The sequence below is a fragment of the Lepus europaeus genome, chromosome 7 (genome assembly GCF_033115175.1).
Source record: "Lepus europaeus isolate LE1 chromosome 7, mLepTim1.pri, whole genome shotgun sequence".
Taxonomy (NCBI): Eukaryota; Metazoa; Chordata; class Mammalia; order Lagomorpha; family Leporidae; genus Lepus; species Lepus europaeus.
This window is the reverse complement of record NC_084833.1, coordinates 61,754,728-61,781,690: the sequence shown is the minus strand read 5'-3', so window position 1 is coordinate 61,781,690 and position 26,963 is coordinate 61,754,728. Positions and strand designations below refer to the sequence as shown.

The 26,963-nt window shown below is 48.4% G+C and overlaps 1 protein-coding gene across 6 annotated transcripts in view; it reads left to right on the top strand.

Annotated features, from left to right (window-relative positions):
• NUMA1 (nuclear mitotic apparatus protein 1) overlaps nt 1-26,963 on the top strand; it is an 86,012-nt gene that overhangs the window by 24,443 nt on the left and 34,606 nt on the right. For 5 of the 6 annotated variants that reach the window (XM_062196642.1, XM_062196641.1, XM_062196643.1 and 2 more), the window contains exon 2: nt 23,777-23,850. In XM_062196642.1, the coding sequence (XP_062052626.1) occupies nt 23,809-23,850 (42 nt within the window). In that variant the 5' untranslated portion in view covers nt 23,777-23,808. Of the gene's footprint in view, nt 1-18,479; nt 18,652-23,776; nt 23,851-26,963 lie in introns of those variants that run through there. The other variant, XM_062196640.1, reaches the window with a different exon arrangement.

The following is a 26,963-nucleotide window of genomic DNA, read 5'->3' as shown; positions in this document are numbered from 1 at the left end:
GTATCATGCGCTGGTGACTGGGAGAGGCACATTCCAACTTAACAACAGTAGCTGTTGCAATGTCACATCTTGCTGTCTTCCAAGTTACTTTGCCTATTGTCATCTCACTGGACCTTGAGTTTAATTCTGTGAGCACAGAAGGCACGGATAATGATTGAAAAGAGAGCAAACAAAACATGGAAAACAAAGATAGTATAGGTATAGAAGTAGTTTTCTTTTTTTTTTTTTTAAGATTTATTTGAAAGAATTACAGAGAGAAGGTGAGACTGGGCCGGCGCCATGGCTCAATAGGCTAATCCTCCACCTGCAGTGCTGGCATACTGGGTTCTAGTCCTGGTCAGGGTGCCGGATTCTGTCCTGGTTGCCCCTCTTCCAGGCCAGCTCTCTGCTATGGCCCGGGAAGGCAGTGGAGGATGGCCCGTCTTTGGGTCCTGCACCCGCATGGGAGACCAGGAGAAGCACCTGTTCCTGCCTTTGGATCAGTGCAGTGCGCCGGCCGCAGCGGCCATTGGAGGGTGAACCAACGGTAAAAGAAGACCTTTCTCTCTGTCTCTCTCTCTCACTGTCCACTCTGCCTGTAAAAAAAAGAGAGAAGGCGAGACGGAGATCTTTGATCCACTGGTTCAGTCTGTAAATGGCCACAATGGCTGGGGCTGGGCCAGGCTGAAGCCAGGAACCTGAAACTGCATCTGGATCTCCTATGTGGGTGCAAAGATCCAAGGACTTGGGCCATCTTCCACTGCTTTCCTAGGTGCGTTAGCAGGGAACTGGGGGCCATCTTCCACTGCTTTCCCAGGCCATAGCATAGAGCTGGATCAGAAGTGGAGCAGCTGGGACTTGAACCAGCGCCCATATGGGATGCACGCACTGCAGGTGGCAGCTTTACCTGCTATGCCACAGCGCCAATCCCAGGATATCTTTTATATAGATACATTACTTACTGAGGAACAGCAGGTTAAGCCACCCATTTTGATACCCACATCCCATGCTGAAATGTTTGTTCAAGTCCTGGCTCCTCTGCCTCCAATTCAGCTTCCTGCTGATGCACCTGGGAAGGCAGCAGATGATGGCCTTGCCACCTACATAGGAGAGCTGGGTGGAGTGCCTAATTGTTGCAGCCCTTTGGGAGTGAACCATCAGATGGAAGATCTGTCTGTTTGTCTCTCCTCTCAAATAAAATGAAAATAAATAAAATTTTAAAAGAATTTTTATTTATTGAGACTTGGGAAGATGGTGATAAATTATTAAGAGATAAGTTGTTGCAAAGTGTAATGTGTAAACCTAGTTTTCTAAAAATAGAAGATAACAAAAGCATTCTCTTTTTTTTTTTTTTTTGACAGGCAGAATAGACAGTGAGAGAGAGAGACAGAGAGAAAGGTCTTCCTTTGCCATTGGTTCACCCTCCAATGGCCACCATGGCCGGTGTGCTGCGGCCGGTGCACCGCGCTGATCCAAAGGCAGGAGCCAGGTGCTTCTCCTGGTCTCCCATGGGGTGCAGGGCCCAAGCACTTGGGCCATCCTCCACTGCACTCCCTGGCCACAGCAGAGAGCTGGCCTGGAAGGGGGGCAGCTGGGACAGAACCCGGTGCCCCGACCGGGACTAGAACCCGGTGTGCCGGCGCCACAAGGCGGAGGATTAGCCTGTTGAGCCACGGCACCGGCCCAACAAAAGCATTCTCTTTTGTACTTACATTTTTGGTGCACACAGAAAAATACATAGCCATTGTTATCTTGTGGGAGACTTTGGAGAAGAATGGAAAGGGGCCAGGAGATTACTCATTTTGTCTAACTTTGTATTTCCTCATTGCTTTTGGAGAACCAGGAAAACAAACTTATGTAAGCAAGAAATCCAGTTTCCTAAACATCTTTTCATCTTAGTTGATTTTTAATAGGTGACTTTTATTGCAAGTTAATGAAGTAGTTAGGAAAGTAAAAATAGAGTTAATATTTAAGTCTTTTGAGTTTTTTTTTTTTTTAAGATTTATTTGCTTATTTATTTGAAAGGCAGAGTCACAGAGAGAGAGAAAGCTGTTCCATCGGCTGGTTCACTCCCCAGATGGCTGCAATGGGTGGAGCTGGGCCAGGCTGAAGCCAGGAGCCAGGAGCTTCCTCCAGATCTCCCACGTGGGTGCAGGGGCCCAAGTTCTAGGGCCATCCTCTGCTGCCTTTCCAGGAGTATTAGCAGAGAGCTGGATCAGAAACGGGGCAGCCAGGACTCTTATATGGGGTGCTGGCATAACAGGCAGCAGCTTAACCCACTATGCCACAACACCAGCCCTTTTAAATTTGTTTTAAATGCATTTTTTTTCACATTTGACACTGAAATTAGGATCCATTTTATGGTTGGTAACATCTTTCATTTGTAATTGGCCATTTTATCTACAGTTTTCTTTTTTTAGGATTTATTTTATTGATTTGAAAGGCAGAGTTACAGAGAAAAAGGGAGAGACAGAGAAAGAGAGAGAGAGAGAGAGAGATCGATCTTCCACCCACTGATTCACTTCTCTCTCAAATGGCCACAACGGCTGGGACTGGGCCAGTTTGATGTCACGAACTGGGAGCTTCTTCCTGTTCTTCCACATGGGTGCAGGGGCCCAAACTCTCAGGCCATCCTCTGCTACTTTCCCAGGTACATTAGTGAGGAGCTGAATCAGAAGTGGAACAGCAGGAACTCGAACCTGTTGCCCATTTGGGATGCTAATATCACAGACAGCAGATTTACCTGTTATGCCACAATGCTAGCCCTTCCACATTTCCCTCCCTCCCTCCCTCCCTCCCTCCCTCCCTTCCTTCCTTCCTTCCATTTATTTATTTATTTGAAAGTCAGAGTTACACAGAGAGAGAAGAGGCAGAGAGAGAGAGAGAGAGAGGGGTCTTCCATCTGCTGGTTCACTCCCCAGATGGCTGCAATGGCTGGAGCTCTGCCAATCCGGAGCCAGGAGCATCTTTTGGGTCTCCCACGCGGGTGCAGGGGCCCAGGGACTTGGGCCATTTTCTACTGCTTTCCCAGGCTATAGCAGGAAGCTGGATCGGAAGTGGAGCAGCTGGGACTCGAACTTGCACCCATATGGGATGCCGGCACTGTAGCTTTACCCGCTACACCACAGCACCAGCCCCACATTTTTCTTATCTCTGAAGATGAGCATTGATGATATAGCCTAATTCTGCTTTTCTTTCTTTTTAAGATTTATTTATTATTTATTTGAAAGGCAGAGTTACAGAGAGGCTAAGGCAGAGAGAGAAAGAGAGAGAAAGAGAGAGGTCTTTCATCTGCTGGTTCACTCCCCAAATGGCTGCAATGACTGAGGCTGGGCTGATCCAAAACCAGGAGCTTCTTCTGGGTCTCCCATGCGGGTACAAGGGCCCAAAGACTTGGGGCCATCTTCTACTGCTTTCCTATTCTGTAGCAAAGAGCTGGATCGGAAGTGGAGCAGCTGGGACTTGAACAGGCGTCCTATCGGATGTCAGCACTGCAAGGGGCGGCTTTACCTGCTATGCCACAGCACCGGCCCCATGGTTCTACTTTTCAACAACAATTTTAAAAAAATATTTTGGGGGCTAGCACCATGGTGTAGCAGATAAAGCCACTGCCTGTGGCGTTGGCATCCCATTTGGGCGCCAGTTCAAGTTCCAGCTGCTCTACTTCCTAGCCAGCTCCCTGCTAATGAGCCTGGAAAAGCAGTGGAAGATGGTCCAAGTGCTTGGGCTCCTGCACCCACAGGGGTGACCTGGAAGAAACTCCTGACTCTTGGCTTCAGATCAGCCCTACTCTGGCCGTTGCAGCCATTTGGGGAATGAACCAGCAGATGGAAGATCTCATGCTCTATGTTTGTTTCTCTTCATTCTCTCTCTCTGTAACTGTGCTCTTCAAATAAATAAATTTTAAATTTTGAAATCCATGCAGTTTTTTTGCAGTATGCATTTTTTGTGAACTTTTTTTTCTTAAGATTTTATTTATTTACTTGACAGAGTTACAGACAGTGAGGGAGAGACAGAGAGAAAGGTCTTCCATCCGCTGGTTCATTCCCCAATGGCCTCAATGGCTGAAGCTGTGTCAATCTGAAGCCAGGAGCCAGGAACCCTGTCTGGGTCTCCCACACAGGTGCAGGGGTCCAAGGACTTAGGCCACCTTCTACTGCTTTCCCAAGGCCTCAGCAGAGAGCTGGATTGGAAGAGGAGCAGCCAGGACTAGAACTGGCACCCATGTGGAATACTGGCAATGAAGGCAGAGGATTAACCTACTGAGCCACAGTGCTGGCTCCTTTATGAACTTTTTTAAAAACAGACTTATTTGTTTGAAGGCAGAGTGACAGAGAGCAAGGGAAGTTGGGAAAGAGAGCAATAGACAAAGAAAGATTGATATTCCTTCTGCCAGTTCACTCCCCAAAGGGCCACAACAACTGGGGCTGGGTTATGCCAAAGCCAGGGGCCAGGAACTCTGTCTGGGTCCCCCACGTGGGTGGCAGGGGTCCATGTATTTGGGCCATCATCTGCTGCTTTCCCAGGCACATCAGCAGTGGATTGGATAGCATGCATAACAGACTGGACTCCAGCCGGTGCTCCAGTATGAGGTGCTGGCACCACAAATGGTGGCTTACTCTGTTGGGCCACGGATGCCAGCCCTGCCAACTTTTTTTCATTACCCAAAATCTTGGCCCTTTTTGGGCTTCCTTTGTTTCCAATCCTATTAAATTCAATCGTATCATCAAGACATTCTGGGCTGGCGCCGTGGCTCAATAGGCTAATCCTCCGCCTGTGGCGCCAGCACACCAGGTTCTAGTCCCAGTTGGGGCACCGGATTCTATCCTGGTTGCCCCTCCCCCAGGCCAGCTCTCTGCTATGGCCCAGGAAGGCAGTGGAGGATGGCCCAAGTGCTTGGGCCCTGCACCCCATGGGAGACCAGGAGAAGCACCTGGCTCCTGCCTTCGGATCAGCCCAGTGCGCCGGCCGCGGTGGCCATTGGAGGGTGAACCAATGGTAAAAGGAAGACCTTTCTCTCTCTCTCTCTCACTGTCCACTCTGCCTGTCAAAAAAAAAAAAAAAAAAAGACATTCTGGATGGGGAGAAGTGAGTTTATGTGTGTGTGTTTAAGATTTAGTTATTTTACTTGAAAGTCACAGTTACACAGAGAGAGAAGGAGAGGCAGAGAGAGAGAGAGAGAGGTCTTCCATCCGCTGGTTCACTCCCCAGATGGCCCCAACTGCCGGAGCTGTGCCGATCTGAAGCCAGGAGCTTTTCCAGGTCTCCCATGTGGGTACAGGGGCCTAAGGACTTGTGCCATCTTTTACTGCTTTCCCAGGCCATAGCAGAGAGCTGGATTGGAAGTGGAGCAGCCGGGTCTCGAATTGACACCCATGTGGGATGCCAGTACTGCAGGCGGTGGCTTTACCCGCTATGCCACAGTGCCGGCCCCATGTTGATGTGTTATTTTGGTGCCCAAGAATATTGTGTGCCCTTACTTAACTGGTAGACATCCTGTCCTATATGTAACTTCTGTTTGAGAAATCAGGTAGATGTGTGGGTAACCCTGAAAGCTTCAGTTTAGTGCTCCTGAGTTGTGATTAGTCTCTATCTTAATTTTGCTTGTTATTGTTTAGTATAACATAGTGCAGAAAAGTACATGAAGTGTGCAGCTCGACGACTTTCCAACGTGCGTGCACATATGTAACTGGAGTTCCTATCGAGAGACAGAGCCTTACCAGCATACCTTTCATCCCTTCTCCAAATGCTTTCCCTTGCTATTTGCTTTTTCAGTGCAGTAAAAGTGTACGTGGGGACGGTGACTCTAAGTTCCTAAGTGGGTGGCTCCTGGTTATCTTGGGAGGAGCCTGCTGCAGATTTGGAGCTGGAAGACCAGAGTTACCTGGTGATTCTGTTGCTTTTTAGCTGTGTGACCTTGGGCAAGACACTTAACTTTTCTGAACTTCACTTCTCTTGTTAAAGTGAAAATAATAACGTGTACCTCGCAGAGCTATTGTTAGGATCATGTGAAATACTTGTAAAGGAGAAACAGTTTGTCAGTGTAAAGAACACATGCAAATTCCAGTCATTTCTGCTGAGGGAAGCAGAATCCCAAGCAGTAAGTGATATAAAACCGAAGTAAGGAGAAAAAATGAAGAGTGATCCCCAAATCCACCCTCTTACCCATTTCTTGTAGTTGTTATTGACATTGGTGTGGTCACTGGTTTTCTCCTCCCCAAATGCAAATAGTATTAAGGACCAAGAGTGAATCCCCAGAGATCTGGGCTTTCTCCCAAAGCCTTTTTTTCTTTTTTTTAAAGATTTTATTTATTTGAAAAGGGGAGTTGGCCGGCGCCGTGGCTCAGTAGGCTAATCCTCCGCCTTGCGGCGCCGACACACCGGGTTCTAGTCCCAGTCGGGGCACCGATCCTGTCCCGGTTGCCCCTCTTCCAGGCCAGCTCTCTGCTGTGGCCAGGGAGTGCAGTGGAGGATGGCCCAAGTCCTTGGGCCCTGCACCCGCATGGGAGACCAGGAGAAGCACCTGGCTCCTGCCATCGGATCAGCGCGGTGCGCCGGCCGCAGCGCGCCTACCGCGGCGGCCACTGAGGGTGAACCAACGGCAAAAAGGAAGACCTTTCTCTGTGTCTCCCTCTACTGTCCACTCTTCCTGTCCAAAAAAAAAAAAAAGAAAAAAGAAAAAGAAAAAAAGAAAGAAATGGAGAGTTAAACAGAGAGAGGGAGAGAGAAATAGAGATCTTTTATATGCTAGTTCACTCCCCAAAAGGCTGCAACAAAGCCAGAAGCCAAAAGCCAAAAGCCGGGAGCTTCATCTAGGTCTCCCACAAAGGTGCAGGGGCCCAAGCACTTGGGCCATCTTCTGCTGCTTTCCCAGGTGCATTAGTAGGGAGCTGGATTGGAAGTGAAGCAGCCAGGACACCAACTGGTGCCAGTATGGAATGCTGGCATTGCAGGCGGCAGCTTAACCTGGTACGCCACAGTGCTGACTCGACTCCCAAAGCCTTTTACTTCTTCTCTTAATGCTACTGCCCAGAGCTGTATAAGGAGGATGCCTTGGTGGAAGATGAACACATTTCAATTGCAAGTGAATACACCAAGTCTTTATAGGTCTAATAAATAAGTGTGATCCTACCCTAGACCATAACGATAACCTTTCGGCTAATGAATACTTGGCTTGTAATAGCAGCTAGCATTTATCTCTGTACCAAGTATTGTGTTAAATACATTACATACACTATTTTTGTTAATTCCTTATATCAACTGTGTGAGAAAGTACTATTATTATTCCCACTTTACAGATGGGGAAACTGAGGGGACCGAGAGGTTAAATAACTTGCCAAAGGTTGCACAGTTGTTAAGCTTTGGAGCCACAGTTTGAAATAAAGCTGTCTTATCTGCAGACCTCATACTTTTAGCCACATGGCTCTTTCCTCTTTTTATTTATTTATTTTAAAAAGATTTTTTATTTACTTGAGAGGCAGAGTTACAGATGGTGAGAGGGAGAGACAGAAAGAAAGGTCTTCCATCTGCTGGTTCACTCCCCAAATGACTGCAATAGCTGGAGCTGAACCGATCCGAAGCCAGGATCCTCTTCCGGGTCTCCCAAATGAGTGCATGAGCCCAAGGACTTGGGCCATCTTCCATTGCTTTCCCAGGCCATAGCAGAGAGCTGGATCAGAAGAGGAGCAGCTAGGACTAGAAACAGCGCCCATATGGGATGCTGGCACAGCAGGCAGAAGATTAACCTACTGTACCACAGCACTGGCCCCAGCTTCTTCCTCTTGTTTCTTCCAGTTCCAGTCTCTGCTTCATGTAGTTACCTTTCTGAAACTTAGCTCTGATCATGTTGCTCTCCTTTACTCCTTCCCTGTGGAAACTTTGATTATCTCCCATCACCTACAGAATAAAATCTGAACTCATTAGCAAGATGCAGTGCCTCACAATTTAGTATTGCTTATCTTTCTCATTTGTGGCTCCTTTAAGTTGCATACCATAGCTTGAGTGTAATATGCTTTGGCGTGCACATGCTGCCTTCTCTGCCTAGAATGTGTTTTTTTAACTTTTGATGAAGCGCTCCTCATCCAGCTCCTACTTAAGTATCTAGCTTAGGTGTTATTTCTTGGTAAAGCTTTCTCTACCATCCCATCCTGGGTTAGTCCCTCCTGGCTCCTCTAAACCAATACCTTCTTTTTTTTTGTTCTAAATTCTTTTCACCAAAGCAAGAACCTTAGAGATCTCTTCAGTGGCCCACCTTTTCCACTCCCCTATATGCTTAAAGAATTGGGGGTCACCTCTGTAGTGCCCTTTTTTTTTTTTTTTTTGACAGGCAGAGTAGACAGTGAGAGAGAGAGAGACAGAAAGGTCTTCCTTTGCCGTTGGTTCACCCTCCAATGGCCGCCGCGGTAGTGCGCTGCGGCCGGCGCACTGCGCTGATCCGAAGGCAGGAGCCAGGTGCTTCTCCTGGTCTCCCATGGGGTGCAGGGCCCAAGCACTTGGGCCATCCTCCACTGCACTCCCTGGCCACAGCAGAGAGCTGGCCTGGAAGAGGGGCAGCTGGGACAGAATCCGGCGCCCCGAGCGGGACTAGAACCCAGGGTGCTGGCACCGCAAGGCGGAGGATTAGCCTATTGAGCCGCGGCGCCGGCCTGTAGTGCCTTTTAAATATGAGGATATGTCTGTGAAATCCTTATACACAAAGGGGGGGGGGTCTTCAAAAAAGTTTGTGGAAAATGCATATTATTAAAAAAGCTATGATATGTCTGGAGAGAAGTATGAAGTGCTAGGTGTGCTTTATGAAAAGATGAGTCTGGCACAACATTGAGTCCAGAGGTAGAAAACAGAGTTAGGTGCCGGTTGTAGTGGTAGAGATAAAACTGCTTTGCCAGGGCAGAAGCAGCAGGAACTAAAAGGAAAAGTATAAGAGGTCACCAGACTGCGAATGGAAAATGGAATAAAAATAAGTTTATTTTGGTGCAAAGTGTTTTGAAATGCATGCGTATAAGGGAGGCGGTCATTGTGGCACAGCGGATTAAGCTGCCACTTGTGACACCAGCATCTCACATCAGGTGTTGGATAGAGTTCTGGCTACTTTACTTCTGCTCCAGCTCCCTGCGAATGCATCTGGGAAAGCAGTGGAAGACAGCTCCAGTGCTTGGGCCCCTGCCACCCATGTGGGAGAACTGGATGAAGTTCCTGGCTCTAGCTGTTGCAGGCGTTTGAATCAGCAGGTGGAAGATCCATCTCTGTCTTTGTCCCCCAACCCCAACCTTCCCTTCTCTCTTTCTCTGCCTTAAAAATAAACAAGTATTTTTAAAAAGTTTATGGAAAATATGTATTATGAATTTAAGGCTCACTGCTCTTTAGTTAGTCTCTGTGTGTTGGTTGCACTGGTCTTGCCCTTACTACCTCACCTTCCTTACAGCACCCCCAAGCCCATGTTCTTTTGGTTATAATTGTGTTTGCTTCTCCACAGGCTTATAAGCTTCAGTTTAAAGACTGTGCAAGTCTAAAAAAAGAATAAGACTGTGTAATTCATCTTCATTTCACCAGCACAGTATGGTGGAAGTGTTCATTTCATGTTTACAGTTGAATATCTCTGACAAAAGTGTCATTAATTCTTAGTAAAGAGTAACAGATCTTATGTAGTTTGCAGAATTTACATTCCAAGGAAGAAAAACTTAGCTCTACAAGGGAGAAGTTTCTGTTATCAGGAAGACTGCATGTGTGGAATTTTGCACTTCTCAGAGATGGATGTAGCTCATGGTGATCAGGTAGTTTAACATCTTTAAAATGGGGCCAGTAACGCCTGCACTGTCATGAAAGGTCTTTTCATGACCTTTGGCTGGAGACTGTGTGAAATTTGAATGCCTACTTTGAAGAGAAAGATTTAGGTGGTAGCTGAGATGTGCTGGAGAGAACAGTGGATTTAGAGGACTTGAGTTAGAGTTCTGGCTCTGCAACCTGGGCTGTTAACCTTGAGGCAGGTATTTTCTTCTTACTGAGTCCTAATCTATAAAATTGGAATAAACATGCTCGCCTCTCAGGATTCTTTGGGGAGATTAATTGAGAGACAAGCCTTCCTTAAATTCTTGAAGTCTGTTCAGATGTGTGGCTTTTGTTTTATCATGCTCACGTTGATGTGGAGGCTGCTTACTTCACTCATTAGCAGCATATGGACATGTTGGGCTCTGTAGTCAATCTAGCTTCCTATTTAGAATCTGCCCCGTTAATAGTTGTGGTGTTTGTTTCTATCCGTGGTGAAAGGTGTTCGGGTGTGGTAGAAGAAGTGGACTTGGAACAAGACAGACAAGGGTCTCAGCACTGTGTAGGGTTCGAGAGGGAGGTATAGAGAGCTACTTTTCTTTACATGGGTGTAGTTTAAAAACGCACTTTATGGCTTTTCTATATGAAAAGCTACCTTGTAATGCCCAAGTACAGCTCCAGTCACCTTCCATGGAATGCTGTGCTCAGAACTGCTGGTTTCCAAGAGTCCCCTCCTTTCATGTGAGTATGGACAAAGCACCCACATGTGCCTCACTTTGGGACTGGGACTCATTTGCTAATTCTTTCGAATGGAAACGTAACCAGTGATGCTTTGCCTGAGCTCTGAGATTAGTTCTGTGGCAACAGTGGTGGCAGCTGAGGTGGTGTAGCATGCTGGCGGTGGGGATGGGTAGGGGTGTTTAATGCTATCTTGCAGAAGAATTTTGGGCATTTTTGGAGGTAGAAAGATACTTTAGATATGATCTAACCCAATCCCCTTCTTTCGATGAGATTCAAGCCAGGGCAAGTGACTCTCCCTAAGCCACGTAACTCGTTAGTGAGGGACCCAGAACTCACCTCCAGGGGCTTTCAGCAGTGGACGGAGTGTGTTTTCTCCCATTGAGGAGGCTGTCTCCAGGAGTTACAAATCTTTACAGTAACACTGTTTCCCCTTCTTTCAGTTTCTTTTGCCTCTCTTATCATCAGTTCTGCACTTGTGTGCAAGCATTGCGCTGTATGTGTTGCCTGTCAGGACAGAGCCATTTTCCTCCTCTGTGACAATGAAACAGGGTGAACAGGTTCTTAAGGTGGTTTGCAGAAGGGCCTTCTTGTGGGAGCACTGAGTGGGCCTCTTGGATGTTATAATGAATCCTCTCTGGGTTTTGATTTGCCCTCTGCTTCTCCCCAGGAAACCCCAAGCTTACCAACACTGACTCACTAATCAGCCTCTACCCCCAGGAGAGGGAGAATAGGGCAAGGTGGGTAAGATGGAGGTCAGGCTTCTGACACAGTCCTGCCCGCAGCCGGCAGCCTGAGTGTCTCCAGCGCCCCTCCTCGCAGAAGCCTTCTCTTTAAGCTTCTGCAGAGGAGTTTTGGTCCTTTAATGTTTGTAAAGTTCTTGTGTACTCATCAAAAAAGTCTTTAGTGATGACTTTTGAAATTAGAACTGTTTGAGTGTTTTGATTAAAAAGATGGTTTTTATGAGGAAGTAGAAGTACAAGGCTTCTTTGAGCCACTGAGAGTGCGCTAGCTTTTGTTCATTCATCCAGTGGTTGCCTGTTTAAGAGCAGTTGAGAATAATGTAGGGAGATAATAGACAAGTCACTGCTTATGTGACTCAGTCATGTAAGTAAGTCACTTGATTCCTCAGCCTCAGATTTCCTCATCTTTAAAATTGCTCTATGTAACTTAGCCTTCTAGTCATTTCTCTGCCACTTGATGTCCTGGCATAATAATCACCTAAAGACTATCATTATTGTCGTTGCTGTTACTCTTGTAATTAATAGCTAGCACTTAATGAGCACTTACTATGCGTAAGGCACTATGCTAAACACTTCCTGTGCTTTATTTTGTTTAATCCTCACAATAACCCAATGAGGTAAATACTATGATTATTCCTATTTTACAGAAAAGAAAACTGAATATTAGAAAGATTGAATAATTTGCCTAAGGTCACATGCTAATAAGTATTGGAGCCGAAATTTGAGCCCAGTTGGGTCTGTCCCTAGAGCCAGTCCTCTACATGGTCATCTCGTCTAATTCTCAGGACCCTCTATAAGTTTATAGATCTGCCTAGGCTTGGGTAAGGGCTTAAATGGCTCTAGAAGGTAAAACTGGAGCCAAGTCCTAGAGGAGCTTGAGTGCCAGGCTAATTATCTGTGTTAGAATCATCCCATTTCTGGAGAGTTCAGGGGAATTGTTCTCTCCCAGTCTTCATTTGAAACTATTTTTTTTTAATTTTTTAAAAGATTTATTTATTTATTTGAATGAGAGTTACAGAGACACAGAGGCACACAGAGAGAGGTGTCTTCCATCCACTGGTTCACTCCCCAGATGGCCGCAACAGCCAGAGCTGTAACAATCTGAAGCCAGGAGCCAGGAGCCTCCTTCGGGTCTCCCTCATGGGTGCAGAGGCCGAAGCACTTGCACCATCCTCTACTGCTTTCCCAGGCCACAGCAGAGAGCTGGATTGGAAGTAGAGTGGCTGGGACTTGAACCGGCACCCATATAGGATGCCAGCACTGCAGGCAGGCAGGCAGCAGCTTTACCTGCTAAGCCACAGTGCTGGCCCTGTTTGAAACTTTAAAAAGATGGTAATATACATTAAAAATTAACATTTACAGTTAAAAGCTTTCTCTATTTCACTCTCTCCCTCTGATTCTCTCTCTCTCCCTCTTTTTTTTTTTTTTTTCTTTTTGTTAGATACAGGGAGAGAGAGAGAAAGAGATCCCATATCCCATCTCCTGGTTCATTCCCCAAATGCTTGCCTGGCCTGGGAGTTGAAACCAGGAAAAACACAAATTGAATCAGGTTTCTCACATTGTCAGTGGCAGGAACTGAACTACTTGAACGATTACTGCTGCCTCCCAGGGTCTGCATCAGCAGGAAGCTGGATTGGGAGCCAGAATCTGTATGGGATGCGCATCCCAACCAGGGTGCTAACTGCTGGGTCAGAGGCCTGCCCCCCTCCCCCTTTGTCACATATACACTGTCCAGTGCCAGAGACAGAACATTATCAGACCTTTGAAATACGCTGAGTGCTACTAGCCAATCCCTGGATCCCAGCTAACTTCCAGCCTCCATCACCTGAATTGTTAGCTATTTTCTTTTCTTTCTTTCATTCCTTTTCTTTTTTAAAAAATGGTTTTGCCCCGGTTGCCACTCTTCCAGGCCAGCTCTCTGCTGTGGCCAGGGAGTGCAGTGGAGGATGGCCCAAGTGCTTGGGTCCTGCACCCCATGGGAGACCAGGATAAGCACCTGGCTCCTGCCTTTGGAACAGCATGGTGCGCCGGCCACAGCGTGCCAGCCGCGGCGGCCATTGGAGGGTGAACCAATGGCAAAAGGAAGACCTTTCTCTCTGTCTCTCTCTCTCACTGTCCACTCTGCCTGTCAAAAAGTAAAAAAAAAAAAAAAAAAAAAAAAGGTTTTGCTACTGCTAGCCCAGTCTACTAAGGACAATGAGGGGAAGCTTGAGGAATCAGGAAGGGAGCCATGTGGCCTGCCTGCTGCCTGTCTGGTCTGTGAGAAGAGGGGAGGAGGAGAGGCTGGAGAAACTGGCCTGGCTCCCTGTGCTGTCTGGAAGTGCTGGCTCAGAAGCTTGGCAACTTCTCACAGAAGTTCCAGAGGAGACTCATCCCTTCTGTTGCCTTGAGGTTAGAGCAAGGTAGGGTAGGGAGATCTCTTGTATTTCTTGAGGTATAGGATCAGTTCTCTGTTGGACTATGAAACGTGGGGCCTCATACAGTGCCAGACTTGGCCAGGATGATTTTAGCAGGCCTCCTGTCTATTATAGCTCATACATTTTCTGGAGTGTTGATTGTGCCAGTCTTTAAATTATATTTGCCACTTTGTTTTTTCTATAAAAATTTTGGTATTTGCTTTGCTTTTGTTTTTGTAGTGCTGCTTTGAATAGGAACTCCCTTTCTTCTAACAGTGATTGCTAACCATACATTACAAATGAGCCCCTTGGAGGAGCTGTAGGCCCTAGAAGAAGTATGGGGGTGATAGGGAAGTTCTACAGCAATGCCTTGGTCTGACCCCTGCCCTCATCCCTGCCACTTACAGTCATTTTCTCGTGGCCAGGGGGTTGAATTTGGAAACCTGCCATCCTGATGAAGTAGGCAGGCATACAGGTTAAAATTGATCAGATTTGTGAGCTGGAAGACCACGCCTTCACCACACCCCTGTGTGACTTCACACCCTACCTGATACCTTCGCCATGCCTCTTTGTGACCTTACACTCTACCTGATACCCCCACCATGCCCCATGTGACATCAGGCTCTATCTGACCATACCTGAGTGCCCACCTGGCCACAAGCCACTCCCCTGTGGAAAATATATAAAAAGGCAGGGAGTGTCGCAAAAGCTCTCTCGACTTCTGCGGTGCTTCCGGTGACAAGTGGTGGACAGCAGCTCGAGGTGCTTGCTGCACGTGGCTCTGGCCTGCTCTCCAAGTGGTATGGACACTACTCCAGCTCCCAGACTTTCCCTTTCCTCCTACCTGAACTAAAGCCTTCACTTTCCTAGATACGTCTTGCACAAAATAAAAGCTTAAAACGTACCATGCTGCCTCGTTTATCTGTGCCGGTATTTAGAATTCTCCTCTAAATATTAGGCAAGAACCCTCTCGGGCTTATTAATATCGGGGATTTAGTAATAAGCCCGTGTTGAAATCATAAGGCACCCCAAATTCCAGTAGTGCATGTGGCAGCCTGGATAGCATTTCTAGGGAACCTTAAGGGGCCACATTTTAGTGTGAATTTTAGGGGGTCTTGTCCGATTTCACTGATGCAGTTCTCTGAACAGATTTGAGGAGTTCTAATGTGGGGGATCACAGAGAGATGGAGCTGGTTATGCCCTTGAGGAATTCACATTGTAGGTGTGAAGACAAGATTTTCATGCATGTACATAAAGCCCTGGCCTGAAGTGCCGGCATCCCATATGGGTGCCCGTTCTAGTCCCGGCTGCTCCTCTTCCAATCCAGCTCTCTGCTGTGGCCTGAGAAAACAATAGAAGATGGCCCAAGTCCTTGGGCCCCTGCACCCACGTGGGAGTCCTGAAAGAAGCTCCTGGCTTCGGATCGGTGCAGCTCTGGCTGTGGCAGCCATCTGGGGAGTGAACCGGCAAATGGAAGACCTCTCTGTCTCTCCTCTCTGTGTAACTCTGACTTTCAAATGAATAAATCTTTTTTAAAAATTAATTCAGAACAGGCATTTCATGCAGTGGTTAAGATGCCATTTGGGGAGCCTGCATTCCACGTTGAAGTGCCTAGGTTTGAGTCCCAGCTCCATTTCTGATCCAGCTTCTTGCTAATGCAAACCCTGGGAAAGGGTGGGTTCCTGCCACCCATGTAGAAGACAGATTAAGTTCTACACTTCCAGCTTTAGCTTGGTCCAGTCCTGACTGTTTTAGGCATTTGAAGACTGAACCAATGGATAGGAGATTTCTCTTTTACTGCTTTTCAAATAAAATGAAAGTAAATAAATAAAATTTGTAGTAAAAATGACCAAACATAAACATCCAGTGTAGAAAGTCCTCAAGTGAATCTCCCTCACAACCTAACTCCTTGCCCAAGATAACCACTGCTCCATGCTTAATATTTGAGGAGATTTGGGATTGAGCTTGATCCTAATGTGAAATCTGGATAGGCATTCTGGTAGGAAGAAGGCAGGCATCCGGAGGATCCAGCCTCCTCTAGGAGGAGCACCTTCCCTAGCTTCCCACCAAAAGATGAGCCAAATTCTTTTGCTTGGAAACCTTGCTGACAGGGAGCCACAATGCCAAATAGGAGCCCATCTCTGTGAAGCACCCATCTTGTGCTTATATGCTAGGCACTGTGTTGGGTACCTTATAGATGTTACTGAATTAATCATCATCTTATAATGGAAGTGTCTTTTAAAATATGTAAATTTGTTTATTTTCATTTTATTTGAAATGCAGGAAGATAAAACTTCATCTGTTGGTTCACTCCCCAGATGTCCACAATAGCCAGGCATGGGCCTGGCCAAGGCCAGAAACCCAGAATTCACTTTGGGGTTCCCATGTAGGTGGAAGAGACCCAGGTACTGAGACATTATCTGCTGCCTCCCAGGGTGTCCATTAGCAGGAAAATGGACTCAGCTAGGCACTCTGCTATGGATGCAAGGTGTGTAACCACTGTGCCAAACACCTGCCCCAAAGGAGTTGTCTTTGTCTCTGTTTTACAAATAGGAATACTAAGGCTCAGAGGTTACTTGCCGGTGTTCCATAATTAGCATCAAGTGATGGAGTGTTCTGCCATTCACTCACTCTGTGGCTGTTTCCTCAGCTCTAGAGTTGGGTGGTCAGAGTACCTGCTTCATTGGGGTTAACTAGCCAGTACACATTAGGCCCTCTCAGCACCAGCTGCTGTTAGACCTGTTTTCTCTCTCTTGCTGTGACCCCTCCTCATCCCTTCAGGTTAATTCTGATGTCAGCCCTCACACATCCTCCTGTGCAGTACTGAGTAGTCTGTCACATTCTTTCCATTCTCTGACCTGCCCTCCTTGCTGTGTTCTTCCTATTGTGGCAACCTCCTGCCTCAGCTCCTTGCTGCCAGTCTTTATTTTATACATCAGAAGAAACTTGGAGCACAGTTCTCCCACCACAGCTCTGTGTTAAAAACAAACAACTGGCCGGTGCCGCGGCTTAACAGGCTAATCCTCCGCCTTGCAGCGCCGGCACACCGGGTTCTAGTCCCGGTCGGGGCGCTGGATTCTGTCCAGGTTGCTCCTCTTCCGGGCCAGCCCTCTGCTATGGCCCGGGAAGGCAATGGAGGATGGCCCAACTCCTTGGGCCCTGCACCCACATGGGAGACCAGGAGAAGTACCTGGCTCCTGGCTTCGGATCAGCGCGATGAGCCGGCTGCAGCGGCCATTGGAGGGTGAACCAATGGCAAAAAGGAAGACCTTTCTCTCTGTCTCTCTCTCTCACTATCCACTCTGCCTGTCAAAAAACAAAACAAAAAAAAAAAAAACAACTAAATAAACTGCCAAACCTTTATTTGGCTTGAAGCCCAGGATTCTCTAGCTCTCTGACCTTAGCTCATCCTTCAAACTTATTCCACAGTCCTCTCTGCTTTCTGTTCCCCCAGCCCCTCCATTTCTATTGAGGCATGCTCTATCTGTGTGTTTCAGGATCCAAATCACAGTATTACTTCATTTTGTAAAACCTTACCTACTCAACAACTCGTTACAATGTTTCCATGCATCTTTTGGAGTTAGCACTTACAGTCTTGAAACATAACTTTCAAATTATATTTCTTATCTTAGACTACCTCAGCGGAAATGCTAGGTTTGATTCATTTTTGTTTATTCTCTGCAATGCCCTGTTACAGCAGTGCCTTGTGCATAGTAGATACTCAAAAGATGTGGTGTAAGAGGACTGGGTTCCTGTTACCTAGCTAATGGGTTTCTCCAGCAGGCTGAGGGTCTCTGTTGAGTGGGTGGAAACGCTGCGGTTTTGTCTGCTCAGTCAGACATCTTTTCTGTGCCGCCGTGTAGGAGAGACAGACTGTAGACTCTGCCCATGGGTCCCAGTGCCGTGTCTGTTAAGGGCTCCAGCCAGTGCCTGCCGCACTCAAATCCCGTGCCTTGGCCCCTCAGCCCCTCCCCACAAAGCTCAGCGGAACAGGGGATTAGGTTCTGGCAGCACAGCTGGGATTTTGGCGGCCATTCCACAGTCGACAATAGCACGCAGCCACCCGAACAGGACAGCGCAGGCCTGCACTCCGGGGCCAGAATCTGCCTGGGCTTCTTGTTTGGGTGGCCGAGGGGGAGGAGCGGGCACAGCGCGGCATCCTGGCCTTGCCACGCGGAAGGTACGGGCTGGAGAGATACCCTCGGGGAATGGGCTTGGGGGGCGTCCCTGTCCCGGAGCAGGCGGTGCCCACGGAAGGAGGTGAGGCGCTTTGTGTGCCGCGAGAGAACGGCCTGTGTATGCTTAGACACGGTCCGACCTGGAGCAGCAGGAAGCTGCCCCCGTGAGAAGGGCCTGCGTTCTTGCTTGCTCTTCAGAGCCTCTGTTCCCGGGTCTTCCTCCCTGCCCTGCTCGCCTTCATGCAGGGGCTGATCTAATCTGCAGGGCAGCCGTGGCCTACCCTTCCGTTGCTGGCCAGGGAGCCGGACTGGCTGTCACTGCCGCCTTAAGCCTCGGGTGGAACAGAGAGCCAAGGGGGAGTGTCCGGGGACCTCAGGTTTGTCAGGCGGGCCGCTGGGAGACGTTTTGTGTGTGTATGCCCCAGTGTGGCTTGGCCCTCGCTGCCGCCGCTGCAGTTCAGTCGTTTGGCCTGCCCGCGCGTGCCCCCTCCCCCCGCTTCCCCCGGGCGCCCCGCTCCCTTGTTTGTGGACCCAGCTCAGCCGCTGCCGCCACGGCCCCTCCTCTGGGGCGGCCCCTCCCCCACCCGCCCGGGCCCGGGCCCCGGCCTCGCGCGCTCGCCGCTCGCCGCCTGCGGAAGCTCGCTGTGCCTTTAAAGAAAGCAGACTCCTGGCGGTGACGCACTGCTGGCTGTCAGCCAGGAAGATCGCTCCTGCCAGGCTGACTGAGAAGAAAACCAACAACTTTTCTTTTGTGTGTGGGGTTACTTTCCACTGCCCCCCCTCCTCCTCTCCTTTCAAGATTTAAATGCTAATGGCGGATTAAAACCTGTAGATACGTTTGGCTTTAGGAATCTGGTAAGGCCCCCTGCACTGAGACTTTCTCTCCCTCACTGTTTCTCTGGGTTTTTTGTTCCAACATGGACGAGGGGGTGGGGTGGATTCTCCCCCCCTCGCCTCCCTTTCCTGCGCCATCCTTGAAGGGGAGGGAGAGAAGGGGAAAGCAAGTAAACACACTCAGACACCGACATCCGGGAGCCGGCGCCTGCAGCGCAGCCTTGCTCTCCCCCGCTGGATGTCAGCGTGTTTTTGTTCAAAGGGGAAGAGCGGGCGCGCCTGCACTTGAGCTGGAGAGACAGCTCAGGAGAGGCCTTCTCCGTTCCCGCGTGAGGCCCGGGGTGTGTACGCGAGGGGGGCCAGTGAAAACAGGTTCATTCTGTCAGCCTTAGGGATCAGAGTGTGCGCACATAGTGGCGGGGGGGCAGGTGCTGAAGAACTGCTGGAGTGGGCCCCGGGGGCGCGCTCGCAGTGTGCTGCGGCAGGTTCCGCGTCTGCTTCGTAATTGCAGCCCTTTTGCCTACATCCTTCTGATCTGGACCCTACAGAGCACAGGGGAAGGGGAGGGTACCAGCGAGTCACTTTTAAGTAGCCAGGGAATCTTGATTTCCCCCGCCGCCCCTCTCACGTTCGTCTTTAGGGCTTCTGGGCTATGGACCAAACTCTAGGTTTCCAATAAGCGGTGGGCTGGGGAGAAGGCCTAAGCCCAAAGCTAGTCCCTTTAAAGGGACAGGGAGTACATCCAGCAATCTACTTTGCCCCAGACCTCAGGAGTGCAGAAAAACTCTTTGAACTTGGACCGGTTTACTCAGGACTCCACAGCAGTGGAAAAGACTGTGGTGTTTTTTTTTTTCCCCCTCTAGCTTCTCTTGGAGCTGTTGGTCCTCTGGCCTTTTACCTTCTCCTAGCCAAGGGATGTACCATCGAAGTATTTCCTATTCTGTTTTTTATGGCAAACTGGCCTGTGGTAAGATATGCTGGCCAATGTGGGAGTCCTCCTGGGTAACCTGCTAGTGAGGGCTGGATGCTTACCTGTGCCTCCCAGCCTATCCCAGAATGGAGAAGGAGGAGCCCCAAGGTCAGGGTGTTCGATCTGTGGAGGGGAGTGTCTTTTGGGAAGGGGTGCAGAACGTGGAATCCTTAGGGCTGCAGGCAGACAGGCCCTCAGGGTAAGTTGTGAATTTTGCTATTGAGCATGGGCACACAGATGGGGCAGCCATTTCTTTTGTGAGCTGTGAGTCTTTGGAACCATGGGGAGCAAAGCGGAGTGGGGTTCTGGGAAGGACCCTTTGAGGTGGGAACTTGTGTGGGCTTTGGGCCCTGAACTCCAGTGAGGAGGAGTTAGCACTAAGAGAATGAGCGTATGGTGGAGGTGAGGGCCCACAAGCTAAGAGATCAGTGCCGTTTAGCAGCTCTCTGGGAGCAAAGGGCATTTTGGTATTATCTTGTAGTAGGGCTGGTGTTCAAGCGGGCAGTAAAGTGGCTGGGAGGCAATCTCAAGGGAGCTGGCAGGCTGCAACTCAGACCCTCTGGCCTTTGGCCTGTCCTTTGGTCTACTGCAAAGGAAGCTTTTTCAGGACAGACCCCAGAGCTCAGCAACCTGACCCTCTGGTCCTCCTCCTTGCTTCTGAGCAGGTGGTTTGCATTAGTTTCAGCCCTGGTAGGAAACCATGGCTAGGCTTTAACTCTTTAAGATCCGGAGAGAGTGCAGGCCAGGTGGCTGTGTGTCTCATGAAAGTTGCTTTCCTTGTCCTGCTATGTCTTTCCTAGAAACACAGAGAGGTTACTGTAAGTGTGGGGGTCAGTCCTGATGTTGGGGACTACATTATGTCAGCTTGGGAAATGTCAAGAGGATGCAAAGCCTCAAGTTTATAAGCAGCTGCTTCTGAGTATTGGTTCCTTCTGCAGACCAGGGAACCAATAGGGTGCCTTGTCAACCCTGTAAAGCCTCTGTTTGGGTTCTGGGGCGTTTCTTTTTCCAAGAACCAGGTAGGTGGGAGCTCTGAAGCTGCCCTCAGAGGGCCTGGCCTACACTCTGGAGCTTTGTTTCCTTGGTGTTGGGGGTTGTGGGCGTGCCTGATCAAGTTGGGATGATCTTAGCAGATCCTTCTGCGCGGTGGTTCTGGGCTACAATTGCAGGGGTCTGTTTTTCCATCACCATCACACAGCATTCTGGGTGGGGCCTGCAGGAGGTGGGTACGGGTGTTGGTGGATGGTGCTCTGGCTGTGAGCCCTCGGATTCCAAGTCAAGGCCTACTGAAAGGTCCAGTCCCAAAGCTGAGGATGAGTTGTGGCCTGGGCCTCAGTCATTCATATCCCTGGGGAAAGTGAATGGCTGGGCTGTCTGTCGCCTCTTATCCTGGTGCCCTGGCTCCTTTGTGGGGCTTTGAGCTGACAGGGTTCTTCAGAAGTTCCTAGTGTTGAGGATCGGATTCCTCCTGTTTTAGGGCTGGAGAGCACAGAAGAAGGCACCAGACCTTGACACTCATTTTCTTGAGCAGTGGAGCTCGTTGTAGACAGGTTCCCCTGGGAGGAATTAAAGCTTGTGTGTTTTGCCTCAGAGATGGAGAAAAGAGGTTGGTTAAACCTCAGGTCATTGTTAGCAGCACAGCTGTGGAATCTCAGAGGGCAAGATGTAGGTTGCAAGTACGATTTCTGACAGAAGGGCGGGGCTTCGTCAAGAAGACTAGTTCTGCAGGCAGGAGCAGGGGAATGAGGGGAAGGTGATCTGAGCCTCGGTTCCCTCATTACTGAATAGCTCAGAGACATTTTTCTGTAAGAAGCCCCATGAGCATTTGGCCCGTGTAGCCTTCCCTCAGAGCTGTAGGCTGGCCAGCCACCAGCAGAGCCCACTGCAGTGCAGTAGCTGAGGCCATACGTGCCTTCACCGTTGCCTGGCCCCTAGGGCTAAGCAGTCGGTGCCCACAGATAAGCCACACTTGGTGAAAATCACCCAAGTCAGAGAAACACATAGGCCCCTTAGCTTCTCTGCCCTCTTGAGAGCTCCCTTAACTATTTTGCTTGCTTTTACCAAAGCCCAGGTGGGTTGGCTTGTTTCCAAGATTGTGACATTGGTGTGACAGGTGGAATCATGGCAAGTTTTGCAGGGTCAGGAAGTGCTTAATTATAATTAGCATTTAGTTACATTTAACATTTAGTTTTGTTTTCTTCTAATTAGTGCTTCATGTTTATTTAATTTACTCTTAATGGCAGGGACCAGGTTATTCTCTTCCATTTTCCATGCAGCTTCCAGCAGAGGATGAATGAATATAGGAACTGAGAAAATACTTTTTGGTTGGTTGGTGAGCAGAGTATACTTGGATAGGAAGGACCAAGAGATGAAAGGGATGAGTTACTTTCTCTTGAGCTCTCTATGGGCAAGAATGGTGTTTGTTTATCTCCCAACACCTTGCATACAAAAGGTGATTAGCAAATGTTGATTCCAGAGAACCTGCACCTTGGAGAGGCTATGAGGGAACTTGAAAAAGCTTGTGGAAATGGGGTGAGCGTTGTGGCACAGGTTAGGAAGGTTGGAGCTGTGGGCCTCTTGGCTTCAGCCTGGCCCGCCCTTGGCTGTTGCGGGCATATGGGGAGTGAACCAGCAGATGAATGATCTCTCTCTCTCTCTCTTTGTCGTTCTGCCTTTTAAATAAATAAAAATAAATGTATGGTCGGCGCCGTGGCTTAACAGGCTAATCCTCCGCCTTGCGGCGCCAGCACACCGGGTTCTAGTCCCGGTCGGGGTACCGGATTCTATCCCGGTTGCCCCTCTTCCAGGCCAGCTCTCTGCTATGGCCCGGGAAGGCAGTGGAGGATGGCCCAACTCCTTGGGCCCTGCACCCACGTGGGAGACCAGGAGAAGCACCTGGCTCCTGGCTTCGGATCAGCGAGATGCACTGGCTGCAGCGGCCATTGGAGGGTGAACCAATGGCAAAAAGGAAGACCTTTCTCTCTGTCTCTCTCTCTCTCACTATCCACTCTGCCTGTCCAAAAAAAAAAAAAAAAAAAAAAGTAAATAATGTTTGCCTGGATAAATTTAATTTTTAAAAAATCTGTGGAAAGTAGAAGTAAAATTCATTTATTTTGGTGCAGAAAATTTTGAAATCCTTTAGTAGGTTTTTCATAAATATACATTTTTAATTTTTCATAAGCTTTTTCAAGACTCCTCGTATGTGGGGAGATTTACAGGGTGTTTGATTCTCACTACTCCTGTTGCTCCCTCTGTAGTGAAGACAAACTGAGCATCTATGGCAGAAGGTGCACTTGGAGACTTGTGGGAATGGTGGGTGTTGGGGAATATTTAGTCATCAGGTCTGTGGTCTCTTGAGTAGGTTGTCACGCAGATGACAGATTCCCAATGGGAAAGTAAATTGAGGTGTAAGAATATCAGGACAAGTGCCTCTTCTTTCCATAAATGCCGGTGGAATCTCCTCTAGAATTGTACCTAACCTCATCCAGATGATACCTTGGTATGCCCAACTCTTCCCCTTGAACATGTTGTCTTTGACGTTCCTGTGGAAGAGAGTTTGGAGAAGTTTCTCCAAGGACTTGATTGTTGTGTGGTAGAATTTGGGTACCTTCAGAAAGAGCCAGAAATCAACCACTCAGCAGTCAGCATTTACTGAATGCCTGCCAGTTGCCAGGCTTTGTGCTGTTTGCCTTAAGTAACACAGTAACCTGGATGGTGTATGTGGATCCCATTTTGTGGATGAAGAAATGGAGACTAAAAGAAGTTATGTTTCTTGTCCACGCACACATGACCATGGTCACGTTGAATCACATTCATACTCAGGTCTATGTGAAAAACTGTTTTTGTTCCATGTTGAAGGGCACCATGTCCCAAAGGCTGGATAGAAAGACAGCTTCGAATGTTGTATTTTCCATGGAACCAAAAGGTTGCATGGAGAGCAGTGGACAGTGAATTAAATGCTAGATTCTGTACTGTAAACTCTGGCAGAAGATTTACAATTTTCACGTGCACCTTAAGCTCTCTAAAAATTCCCGTGATGCCTCGGTGGATTGTGTGCCAAGTGAAGAGTGATTTATTTAAATGTTGAGAGCTGGTGAATGGAACCATCTCTCTTTGATTTCTTGATTATAGGTATCTGGTATGATTAACTGCTCTTCTTCCTCTCTTGGGTTCCAGGTGCATTGGAGTGACTGTCTGGTATCACCAAGATGACACTCCAAGCCCCCCGGGCGGCTGCGCTCCTCTCTTGGGTAAGGAGTCTTCTCTTTTGCCTACTGTACTTCTCCACAAAACTTGAGAGGGGTAACATGGGGTTTTTGGGGAGCCAGGACTATGTAAGGTCTTCTCATCTTCAGACCAAGTGAATACAATTTACCTTTCCCTTTTCCCTTTAAAAAAATGCTTATTAAAAAAAAGTTTATTTAGGGGCCAGCATTGTGGCCAAGCAGGTTAAGCTGCCAGCCATGACACTGACATCACATATGAGCACACATGTGGAAGATCCGGATGTAATTCCAGGCTCCTGACTTCAACCTGCCCCAGCCCTGACCGTTGACTGCCATTTGGGGAGTGAACCAGCAGGTGGAACCAGCGGAGAGAAGATTTCTCTCTCTCTGATTCTCCCTCTCTCTGTAACTCTGTATTTCAACTAAATCTTTTTTAAAAAAAGTATTTATTTTCATTTGCTTGAAAGGTGGAGAGAGAGAGAGAGAGAGAGAGAGAGAGAGAAATATCTTCTATCCCATGATTGACTCCTCAAATGCCTACCTTAGCCAGGGCTGGATCAGACATACCAGGAGACTTCATGTGGGTCTCCCACATGGGTAACAGGGACCCAATTACTTGACCCATCATTGCCTCCCAGGATGCATTAGCAGGAAGATGGATCAGAGGTAGAGTAGGCAGGACTGAAACCAGCACTCCAGTATGGGATGTGAGCATCCTAAGCAGTGGCTTAACCCATTGTGCCACTATGTCTACCCCCTGTTTATTTTTTTTAATCAATCTTTATTTATTTATTTGAATGGAAAAAAAGAAACAGAGAGATTCTGTCAAGTCACTCCACAAGTGCCTGCAACTATGGCTGGGGCTGGGCCACACTGAAGCAAGAAACCAGGAACTCAGTCCAGGTCTCCCGCTTGGGTGGCAGGGACTCAAAAACAGTTGAGCCATCGTCCAGCAGGAGGCTGGAATTGGGAACAGAGTCATGACTCAGACCCAGGTACTCCAGTATGGGATATGAGCATTACAATAAGTGTCCTAACTGCTGTGCAATACCTCAGCTAATTTTGAACTTTGTAAGTATCATTTCCAAAGATGTTGCTGATAGTGAACCGTGATTAGAAAGTGGTTAGAGGCCGGCGCCGCGGCTCATTAGGCTAATCCTCCGCCTTGCGGCGCCGGCACACCGGGTTCTAGTCCCGGTCGGGGCACCGATCCTGTCCCGGTTGCCCCTCTTCCAGGCCAGCTCTCTGCTGTGGCCAGGGAGTGCAGTGGAGGATGGCCCAAGTGCTTGGGCCCTGCACCCCATGGGAGACCAGGAGAAGCACCTGGCTCCTGCCATCAGAACAGCGCGGCGTGCCGGCCGCAGCGCGTCTACCATGGCGGCCATTGGAGGGTGAACCAACGGCAAAAAGGAAGACCTTTCTCTCTGTCTCTCTCTACTGTCCACTCTGCCTGTCAAAAAAATAAAATAAAAAAAAAAAATAATAATAAAAAAAAAAGAAAGTGGTTAGAGGGGCCGGCGCCATGGTGCATTGGGTTATTCCTCCACCTGTGGAGCCGGCATCCCATATGGGCACCAGTTCTAGTCCCGGCTGCTCCTCTTCCAGTCCAGCTCTCTACTGTGGCCTGGGAGGGCGGTGGAGGATGGCCCAAGTGCTTGGACCCCTGCACCCGCATGGGAGACCAGGAAGAAGCACCTGGCTCCTGGCTTCTGATCGGCGCAGCGCTGGCTGTGGTGGCCATTTGGGGAGTGAACCAATGGAAGAAAGACCTTTCTCTCTCTCTCTCTCACTGTCTGTACTCTACCTGTCAAATAAAAATAAAAATAGAAAGTGATTAGAAGAGGCTTCTGTGAGTTATGGCAAGGGTGGCCACAGGGAAACATTGAACTCTACTGTTTGTTCCCTCTGTACTTTTCTGACTACTGACTACAGGGTTGACATTGAACTTTAGTGACCAGTGCATGCAAGGACTTTAGTCTTCAAAGGTCTTTGCTCACTGGGCAAGGTTCTCCTTATTCTGTGCTTCTATTGTCTTGCCTTCTTGATTATTTCACTAAGATCTTTCTGTGGGTCTTCCATGTATTTTTCCCTGGAGCCATTGTCAAGTGAAAATATAATACTAAGCATTGAGTATGTAAAGTTACAGAGGCGGAAGAGGCCATGGATGGAATGGAGTGAGGGATGCCCATGACTTGGAGTCAGAGGAATCACAGCTCTGGCTTGTGTGAACCAGGGCAAGATAACTAGCCTCTCAGCATCTCAGGTTTTTTGTTTTGCTTTTAAGATTTTATTTATTTATTTATTTATTTATTTAAATTTGAAAGGCAGAGTTACAGAGAGAGAGGGAGAGACAGAGAGAGAGAGAACGAGAGCGATCTTTCATCTGCTGGTTCATTCCCCAACTGGCCACAATAGCCAGGGATGTGCCAGGCCTAATCCAGGAGCCAGGAGCTTCTTCCCGTTCTCCCATGTGGGTACAGGGACCGAAGCACTTGGGCCATCTTCTGTTACTTTCCCAGGAGCATTAATAGGGAGCTGGATCAGAAGTGGAGCAGCTGGGTCTTAGACTGATGCCTATGTGGGATGCTGGCATCACAGGTGGTGGCTTTACCTGCCATGCCACAATGCTGGCCCCACATCTTGGTTTTTCTTTTTTAAAAAAGATTTATTTATTTACTTGAAAATCAGAGTTATACAGAGAGAGGCAGAGAGAGAGAGAGAGAGGTCTTTTATCCATTGGTTCACTCCCCAGTTGGATGCAATGGTTGGAGCTGAGCTGGTCTGAAGCCAGGAACCAGGAGTTTCCTCCAGGTCTCCCATACAGATGCAGGGGCCAAAGACTTGGGCCATCTTCCACTGCTTTTCCAGGCCACAGCAGAGAGCTGGATTGGAAATAGAGCAGCCTAGACTTGAACTGGTGCCCATATGGGATGCCAGCACTACAGGGGGCAGTTTTACCTGCTATGCCACAGCGCCGGCCCCTACATCTTGTTTTGGAATAATGATAATATATATAATGAAATTATTATTGCTATAATGAGATAATATATGTAGAAAACATTGCACACGTGCACATATAACTGTTTGGCATAGGATCTCAATAAACAGTAGTTTTTCATACTTAAGTTGGCACAGGC